The 10,365-nt window shown below is 37.6% G+C and overlaps 1 protein-coding gene across 4 annotated transcripts in view; it reads right to left on the bottom strand.

The window, feature by feature from the left end:
* Nucleotides 1-2,380: 2,380 nt before the first annotated feature.
* The window catches only part of mgll (monoglyceride lipase), a 25,119-nt gene continuing 17,134 nt past the window's right edge, over nt 2,381-10,365 (bottom strand). For all 4 annotated transcript variants that reach the window (XM_066643848.1, XM_066643850.1, XM_066643849.1 and 1 more), the window contains 2 exons: nt 8,035-8,250; nt 2,381-6,875 (listed from right to left, as the gene is read on the bottom strand). In XM_066643848.1, coding sequence (XP_066499945.1) covers nt 6,759-6,875; nt 8,035-8,250 — 333 coding nt within the window. In that variant the 3' untranslated portion in view covers nt 2,381-6,758. The remainder of the gene's footprint in view (nt 6,876-8,034; nt 8,251-10,365) is intronic.

The raw sequence follows: 10,365 nt of genomic DNA, 5'->3' as shown, positions 1-10,365 counted from the left end.
TAAATACAATAATAATAATAATAATAATAATAATAATAATAAAATAATAATCATACATTATTAAACATATTCCTTTTATATAATGAAGTGCACTACTGAATGCTGTAATACAGTGTACTCTAAGTTCAAACAAATATTCTGCCCAACTCTAAGATTTAAATCCTAGTGCATTTTGCTGGGCACGTACAAAGGCAGTCAGCTGAGACTGTCCACATAATGCTCTACGTAACTGAGTTTGGATTTCCCTGTTGCGTGTCATGGCTGGCGCAAATATAGAGCAGCCTTTCTAATCTCACGCCTGCTTACCTGGAAGGCACAGGTAAAGCCTTAGCTAGAGATAGGGCCTACTCACAAATCCCCCACCCCCACTGCGAAAGGTCCAGTTGCCACCTTGTGGGCAAAACAACTAACATAATACGCAATGTTGACACAAGTACATTAATTTGGGTAATTGCAGTACGCTAGACCTGAGGAAGGACAAATATAGACTGGACCTCCAAAAGCCCTGAGGGATCCAAACCACGTCAGAATTAGGGCAGGCCATCACTCAGAGAGAAACTGGAGCAGTCAGGTACCAAGGGAAGTTCACTAGATTATTACTAGAAATGTACCTCGAAGTAAAAAAGCTATAAAACTGAATGGACCCACGTTATGGAAGATTAAAAATAAAAATAAAATAATGGCTGCAAAATGATCTGTCGTCAATGCATATATTTTAATGTCACAAAAACTAACATTTTAATACTTAAGACTAAATAGAACAAAACTGAAAAAGCCTTTTGAAAGCTGAGAATTAAAACGATTTTTAACCTTGTTCATATGCCTGAGTAACTTTATTTATAAACTAAAACATAGGAGTGAAATTAGCTGTCATCAGTGTAGCTGAGCAGTTCTACTTTGAAACTGCAGTGTTTCAAAGAAAATCTCAAACAGGCAAATTTGGACAACCAAGGTTTCTTACATCATAAACCTAAAGAATCAATCAACTTGAGGTGTGGAGCTTTGAGCTGCTGGTGAGAATTGGATGGGTGGATATTATTTGTTAACAGCATATTCCTATGTGCAGGTACTGAATGAAGACCCCTGATATATCTCTGTAGGCCAGAGACCAGTAAGTAGGCAGACACCAGCAATTGGGAGGTTAGGGTCAGGGACAGAGTTAGGAATAGATTAGTGCTATGTTGTACCTCCGGCATGGTGCTGCCTCTGGCCTGTGTTCTGGAATTTTAGGCATTTGGAAAGACAAGTTTTAGGGGTTCATTCGATTCCTGGAGTGCTATGACATGTTGGAAGAATTTGTATAATTTTGTACAGAGGCGTGTAAAAAAGCGTACAAAGCGGTAAATCGTACAAACAGTTCCATGAGGTTCTTTAACGGGTGATTTGATGTATTATGTACATGAATCTATCCGCGTGTGTAAAAGCTACGACAGCCATTTGGATGATCGTGACACCTCAGCGAGGGGGCGACTCATTTTCATTTTTGCCCTTTTTGCCAAAGTGCGTGGGCGAGGACCACCCGGAACCACTCGGCAAAGGCAGAGAGCGCCATCTTGTGCTCATACTGTGAAGCTGCAAGTTACACCTCAATACCCAACCCAAAGAAATGATAAATTATTATATAAATTATAATTATTAAACAATATAATAGACGACTGAGGTCTGTAAAGGAGAATGAAGTAGGGAACAAAAACAATAAATCTGGAGGGAAAAAAATGCAGAGAGCTGATGTTGTGATGAAGGAGTATATGCATTACTTTTTCAACAGCATTTAAAAAATTAAATTGTCACTATGTATATATTCATTCAGAGAGGTTTGATTTTTCTTTACCAAAGAAAATGATTGATTTCGATATATTTGCAGTGGTTGTGATAGGAATACGGTTTACTTTTAACATAAACTTACACAGACCCTTTGATTTTGTTTTTAATCTAATGTTAATACTTGTTAACTCTGGTAAAGTCTTTGGGTACTCATCTGCAATACAAAGTGCCTGCGTGTGTCTCTGTGCATATTACCTTTGAAGTAAATCATGATTTATGCCAAAACTTTATCTCAAAACAATGTCTCTAATATAAAGAAAAATATTAATAACCAATTAATGTTTCACGCTACTTGTCTGGGTCATTTTGTAAAGACAATATACGCTCAGACATTTGGATCCTATCAATAATATTGTGTACAATTCTGACTCTCTAAGTTTCTGTATATTGGAGCATCATCAAAACTCCCAGAGTCACATTGTTTAAATCTGTTACATCATGACGCAGAATTGTTTTGATTTAATTGATCAACTTCTGTGGAGAATGAATTAATCAATTTCTATGTAGCTCTAGGAATGCATCACATTAAAGACGTCCAACACACTGTAATCTTGTAACAGTCTTCATTTATTGATCAACTGGCCATAGGAAGAAATAAACAGTTCAATCACAATATTGTTTTTTATTAATATATTACAGTATATTAGTAGGAATTTCTAAAAACTTTTTACATGCATATACAAACAGTAGTCCGTAAAACATTTCTGCATCTGGCCTCATAGACTCAAGCTTTTACATATGTTACGAAGTCCGGAGGAGTTCACATTGTGTTTTGCAGTAGAACCGCTTATTAAAGAAGACCTGTCTTGAGCTTTTGGCAGCTGCTTATTAGTGGAGGTTAGCTTTGCTGCCTTCAGATTTAGTGTTATGTAGTGATACCAGAACTTACAGAATTAATATTCCTTCTGATATACTGAAGCAGAATGCAGAAACCCACCCGCATCAGATGGCCAGTAAGCTAGTTGGCCTTCTGAGGATGAGAGTAGTCCACATTTAACATTAAACATGGTGTAAGATCTTAAAATGAATGAGAAGTGTGATGCTGTCACATGAGGAGTAATACAATATTACATACCAGTTTACAGTTAAACTGGAGTCAACCACTGACAGCGCAAGGTCATTCATTTCTTAGGACCACACTCTTAAAAATAAAGGTTCCTAAATGGTTAATTGTTCGGATGTACAGTTCCTTGGTAACAGTTTAATGTAGGTCAATATTTATAAGGCCCCATGACATTACATATGCCTCACAAATAACACAAACCTACACATAAACTTCTTCAAAGACTTATTCTAAAAACTGAAAGCTGTAACAGCACCATCTAGGGTGGAATTGATGGGAAATGTCACATTTTGGAATAACCCTTCATAAATTTTAATGCTGGTTTATGTCACTGTCATAAAATAATCATGTAGGCGTCATGTAGTCTGAAGACGTATGATTAAGGGACTAAATTGTTACCAGATCCTTTGGCTGCTATGGAAACATTTACATTCTGTGGAAGGTCCTCACACTTTAAACCAGTTCTTAACCCTCACGTCTCATTTTTCTTTTTCTTTTTACAGAACCTTCCACTGATAATACGTAATGAAACCCAAATTTGTCGCCTTAAAAGCCCCTATCTGGAACCTCTATTTTTAAGGGAATCTCTGGTGTTACGTTCTTAGATCATGTTTACGAAGCTTGTTGTGTGATTACAGAAACAGTCAAAAGTCAAAGAGGATCATCGCTTACAGTGTTTGCAACCATTCTGAATTTCTGCACAAAATGACATCGCCCTGACCTATATAAAAATGTTTTAAAGTAAAATATATCTGTTTATATTCCATTTTGTCTGAAATGGGATAGCCGCCAATGCTGAATATATTACTGCTTGTAACGGTTTAACAGGGTGGATTTATTTGCAGTTAAAGACTTGCTCCCTGAGACCAAATGAAGGTGCAAGTACAACCTGCACAAGGTGCAACACTGCACAGGGAAGAACGTTCAGTTAATGAGCACTAGGTTGTGGTGAAGTGCCCGATGTGGAGATTGACCAGATAGGTTCCTCCAAACAATCTGTATATTACATGGATATATGTACATGAGGTCAGCACCAGTGTCCGTTTAGTATTTATAATAAATAAGAACCAGCTGAACATGTTCCAGTAAAACAAGGTCCAACTGACCACAGCACAATGATCACGCCAAGATAGCTGTGCACTCTGTAACAGTGGTAATGATCTTACGGATAGATGTTACATTTGCTTTTTGATTCTAAAATTACTGTATCAAAACCTTAAGCAATACAGGGTACATCTGCTCATATGTATTGTATTTGCATTTAGATCCTGAACAGGATGAAGTGGTTACAGAAAATGAATGAATGAATATATTGACAATATACAGTACTGTGCAGAAGTCAGACACAGCAGATATAAGACAAGATAGTCCAATTGCAAAGGACAAATATCCAGGTCCTACTAAAAGTCACATGTTTCTCTACACCCTTCTTCTGGGAGACAACACTAAAGATCTTTTGGAGTAAAGGAAATGGATTATAAAAAAACAACACCACCCCCCACCCCCCAAAGCAGCTGCTGATGACTTTTGCACAGTACTGAATTGCTAATGTATTTCTTGTGGTTGTCTCCTTTGTCAGTGGAAATGAGACAAGCAGTTATTTATAGCATTAAAACTATCAGCGTATCCTGATCAGATATAACCGTATGATGCAAAATGCCAACAGCTAATTTCTCATTTCTTATGACAGAGAAGACAGCATTTCTGCACCGTTCTGCAAAAATACAGTTGAAAGTTAAAAGCTGAAAATCAGTTGCATTACTCTTTAATGCTACAACGTGTTTTGGAAACCAGGCCCAAATCATTTAAAACAATATTCGTGCATGATTTTGACAATATCTTTAGAACATTTTTGATTTTACTAAAAAGTTTACTCCTGAACAAAGACTGGCTATAATCTCAACGGATTCGTTTTCTGAAAATAGTAACATTCTGTTCTTATTTTAAATAGTCTACAATTGTATTTACATTCTTGTGCAAATAGTTTAAAAAAAATTTTAATGTGACATATTTGATGTGCCATATCTCAGAAAACAGTTGATAAAACTGTTTACAGAAATAATAAGTAATTATTAAAATCTATTTAAAAGATTTAGCTGTAAAAATATCCCTCATTTCACCAATAAAAGGCCTCTAAGAGGATCAGAAGCAAACCTCTTTAACACAAATGCTTTTTGTCTATGTGAGTACAATTGTGTAAGCTATTGAGTTTGACTGGCCCTATAGAAGTACATTTTCTCAGCCTACAAACGCTATTAACCTCAACTAGTCTGCCATCTGACCCTTAGGCTAACACAGAGGTCAAGAACTACTGCAATGATGTTCTCATCATTGAAGTAACACAACGCTATGTTCAAAGTTACACACCAAGGGATGTAATCTCCAGACTTTACAGAAAGGAGCTTACTGCTAATAGATTCTTTCATATGCAGAATTCTGACACAATGCTCTAGAACAGTCTTGGACACCTCAAACCCAAAATACTAGAACTGAACAGTCTGAAGTCTTTAAAACAGTCATGAGTCAAGAACAACTACAGGAGCCAACTGAAGCCTCAGCAAGTCATTGTAATAGAATGGGCAGTTTTACGACAAATATTCTTGTGCTCACAGTGATGATTTGCATGTGTTGCATTTTATATATATTTTTACACATATTAAGGATGCATCATTTATGAATTTCTAGGGCCAGCTGTAATTTTTTCCAGACAAATAACCAATTACTTTGTATTATTTAATTATAATATTAATAATAACATTTATAAGAATACTGAAGTATTCTTATACTGACCATTGAGGTCTACAAGTCTTGTACATTTGTGCTATAACACTTTGGTATATATGGAGCAGCAGCCATCAAACACAGTGTGAATGCATATACTGCCTCATAATTTATGTTTTAAATTGCAAAACAGATCTGCTAAAATGAAAATAATTAAATTGAAATTGTTGTTTTAAGCCCTTTAAATATTACAGATACTTTTTCCTTCTTTAATGGTAACTGAGATGGACGCAGTCTTAGATATAATTCTTGATTTGGTGCATCCCTAGTATATGACAAAAGAGTGTGTGTGTGTGTGTGTGTGTGTGTACTAAATCTCTGTGAGTCCAGCCCACAGGGTGTTCCCCTGGAGCCATATGAACAAGTGTGAATATATGTGTGTGGGTTAAATCTCTGTGAAAAATGACGGCTTGAGGGTGTTCCCCCATGGCCATGCTTCCCAAGCTGGTCTCTCTGTACTTCATTCATCTTTCTGAAAGCCCAGTTAAAATCACTCTGCAGCCATTCTCCTCTCTATTCCCTGTCCTCTCCCACTCTGTTACCATGACACCGTCTTTTATAATTCATTCTTTTTTTTTCTGCCAAAAGCCCAGTTATTTCACAGTGTTGCCTTGGTAACTGTACTGAGCAGAGCCTGCAGTTCCCACCCTTGTGCAGAAGGGGCAGCAGAGTGCAACACAGCAGCTATCACTAAGGGGAACGCAACATCAAAGAAAAGAACACAGAGTACAAAGGGCAGCTGTGTTCCGTTACCGCAGCAACACACAAAGGACAGCCTGGTGCCGGGGGCAGCCATGCTCATTATGTTCTTCTGGCGATTGCCACAGTAACGTGAGTCGCACCCCATGGTGCTGGAAGTGTGATCGTAAGCCTGACACATTAGCCCCTAACAATCCTCTAACCTAAAAACATCAAAGCCCTGACCCCGGAGCCAAGGGTCAGACAGCACTGACTCCTGACCTCTCTTAGATTGAAAATAATAAGCATAATGTATTTTAGTTCAAAGTCAGCTGGAAGAGCTGATAAAAATAGATGAGAGAAGTAGATATTGTCAGAAGGGTGGGGCCTGGTTAAGTGGGAAGATTGACAACTAAGGCCCAGAGGGGGCAGGAAGACGCTCCAGGATCCAAGTGTTCACTTCTTGTATGGCAGACTCTGCTGTCTCAGGCAAATCATGGTGCACGGCGTGGAAGGCTCCATCATACACCTGATACGTGTACACAAACACACACAAATATGGGTAATCGTGCATCTTCAGGGATAAACAAAAACACACACCCAATTGGGCTTCGATCAGAGTTGGAATGCTTTGGCTGTTGGGTAATCACCTGGAAAATGTTAAACTCTGACATGTTACAAATCAGATTTGCAGCCTGGGTGAGTGTAAAAATGCATGCAACCAGATGCAGATTACATCCATGTGTGCCAAGGCATGTTTAGAATCTGTTCCAAAGAGGAGAATATGCATGTCGGGATGTGGTTTCATTAGTAAACATTTATGAATATTTATTTTAACATTACATTTTTGAAATATGGACCAATCACAAGACTGGCGATTACTCCTTTGAGACTATATACAGTGAACTGTAAATATATTTTGGTTCAGTTTTGGGCAATTATTCCTATCTTGCGAATGTCAAACATTTTTGTGGAAAGTAAGTGTGCCACTGCTACAACATCAAAATTCTCCATAAATTTTCAATGTGCTTCAAGACAGGAGATCCCCGAGGAGGTATTCCTGTTTCATTTTTAGCAGCAGAGTTTTATGAGGAGTACTTATTGTTCTCTGTGTAGCATTCGGTACTTCCTGTGCCTCTTTTCAACTGACTGTTGCAGTCTGTCATGTATTCTTTATCATTAGTTTGAGAAATCTTGCATTGTTTTAATGCCAAGCACAAATAATTGTGATTTTTTTTATATTTCTATTTAACATACAGGTTTTACTGTCTTTGTTATGGCTCTGTAGCATTTTCCATTTGAGCATTGTTTCATCATGCTGAGAAATTAGGATCCTAAAGATTTTACTTTCAAATATGAGGTATATTCAGCATGCAACATTTCAAGTGGATTTATCCACATTTGTGCATACAGTAAAGGCCCCTTGTGTATACACAGTGACCCATCTCTTGCCTAATAACCCCAGGCCTTTTTTTTGATGTACTGTACCCCTGTGATTGGCGAAAAATGCTCCCCAACCCCCTCTCTCTATGTTAGACTGTGTCTATATTACTATATGACTGTTTTCTTATAGATTTGCCATTTTTACATGTACCCACCACTGTCTTTATACAACACAAATATAATAATATAAAATCCATGATATTTTCTATGATATTCACTATGTAAATGTGTAACATCAGACCCACCTTTAGTTTTTTGTCAGTGCTCTTAGCTTGATTAATCATGAGGTGGGATCCTGCAATGTCACAGAGCTTGTCATCGCCACCATGGATAATGTAAAAAGGCCAGGTGATGTTGGGAAGTTCACTCCCGATGCGTGTTGCAGCAGACATCAGCTGCATTGCAAAGGAAACACGCATCCCTCTGTGATAAATCAGCTCATCATTTTCATATGCGTCCACCTGCAGCAAAGAAAAGGGAACTACATCAACATCTAACCTAGTCAATGCCATCAATATGGTCTTAATTGATAAGTATTTATAGTACGAGATTCAGCATGGAGTCATCAAATCTATACATGCTTTTAAATATTCTACATTTTGTATTGTGCCAGATTTAAAATCCCTTCTGGCCTGAAACCTAAAAGGTTAAGCCCTGCAACAATGGAGCTAATGGGTGCTGCTAAACTACTGTAGCTTGAATAGGCAAATATATACAAAGATATATTTTTCATTACATCATAAATTTCATAAAAACAAAAGTCTTCTCCTGAAATGCTTTTTAGTGTTTACATACCACATTAAAAAAATGACATAGAAAGTGCAGGAATGAATTTTTTATTACATGACTCCTAAGACTAGATTCACACATATTTTACTAGTTTAAGATTTCACACAGGCTTCCACACTATTAAGGTAATTTATGTTATGATTCCTTATGGAATGTGTATGTGTGGTCTTTTCATTTTTCGTTACTTGGGAAAACCACATTCAAATGATCTGAAAGTGTATCACCCAAATCTATAACTTCTGAGTGTATTCCATAGAAAACGCTTGTGTTGTGAAGCTCTGTGACTAATTTAGAAAAATCTAAATCATTTTAGAAATGTAAATGCCCTACAACAGCTTTGGTAAATATGCAAAACCACTGACTAGAAAGACTCTCTAGCTGTTGTTCAGCTGTACAAACAGACTGTAAAATTTCCATAGAAATGCATTGCCAGCTGAAGGCCTGCAGCACTGGACTGTGTTCTCTGCAGGGATGGAACTCAAAATCTTTGTAGTGAGCTGGGTAGGAATTTCTGAGCATCAGTTCTTGTTCTCACTAAGGCAATTGAATGCAACTAAATCCTCAACACAATGTTCCCACATGTACTGCAAAACATTCCCAAATGAAATAGAGGCTGTTGCTGATATAAAGCTTAATAAACCCCTTATTAGTATTGATTTCAAAAGAAATAATAAATGCCTGCAAATTTGGCCATGTATTAAATACAAAGTGCATTGTATCAAGACAAGTGACAAAGCTAGTGCTTATGAGCATATTGTGTTCCACTAATGTTAGTCAAAGAAAGACGTTCTGCTGTCATTGTTTGACGTCTTTGTGACCTTTCATTTCCTTTGTGTGTTAAAAGGATGAAAGAGAATAGAGCAGAAGGCTATTGTTGTAAATGCTTCCCTAAAGTTCAAGCCAGATGATTTGCTTCTCACAGTCGCTTCGGACAACAGGTGCTCTTTTATTAAACAGCTTGTTTAATATATTACCACAGCTAAACCAGTAATTTCCCTTTCAAATTACATAAGCAATGATTTCCTACACTGCCAGATCTCAACAGGCTTTATGGTGTGCTATGATGTCCTTAAGTTCATTTAAGCCCTTTCAAAATTAACTTTTACTGGGCTTTGTGTCATCTACTTATGTAACTGTATAATTGTGCAATCATTTACATAAAATCATGTAATTCAATGTATACAGGAAGGTTCTTAATATCTGAATCATACACAAAAATTTACTGAACCACTTTTTCTTTCAAAATCTGAGAACTCACCTCATACAAATATTTGTCTTTGCTGATAATCTAGATTTTTTTTATTTCCTCTCTAGAATATCTATAAAATACACTTTAATGAAGATTCAAATTGTGAATCGACTAAAAAACCTTCATTCATTCATTATCTGTAACCACTTATCCAATTCAGGGTCGTGGTGGGTCCAGAGCCTACCTGGAATCATTGGGCGCAAGGCGAGAATACACCCTGGAGGGGGTGCCAGTCCTTCACAGGGCAACACAGACACACACACATTCACTCACACCTACAGACACTTTGAGTCGCCAATCCACCTACTAACGTGTGTTTTTGGACTGTGGGAGGAAACCGGAGCACCCGGTGGAAACCCACGCGGACACGGGGAGAACACACCAACTCCTCACAGACTGTCACCCGGAGCGGGAATCGAACCCACAACCTCCAGGTCCCTGAAGCTGTGTGACTGCGACACTACCTGCTGCGCCACCGTGTCGCCGACTAACAAACTTAATTAATACAGTTAATTTTCACAGTTCCTTTAGATGCCTG

The sequence above is a fragment of the Hoplias malabaricus genome, chromosome 14 (assembly GCF_029633855.1).
Source record: "Hoplias malabaricus isolate fHopMal1 chromosome 14, fHopMal1.hap1, whole genome shotgun sequence".
NCBI lineage: Eukaryota > Metazoa > Chordata > Actinopteri > Characiformes > Erythrinidae > Hoplias > Hoplias malabaricus.
This window is presented reverse-complemented; position numbering and strand designations above follow the sequence as displayed.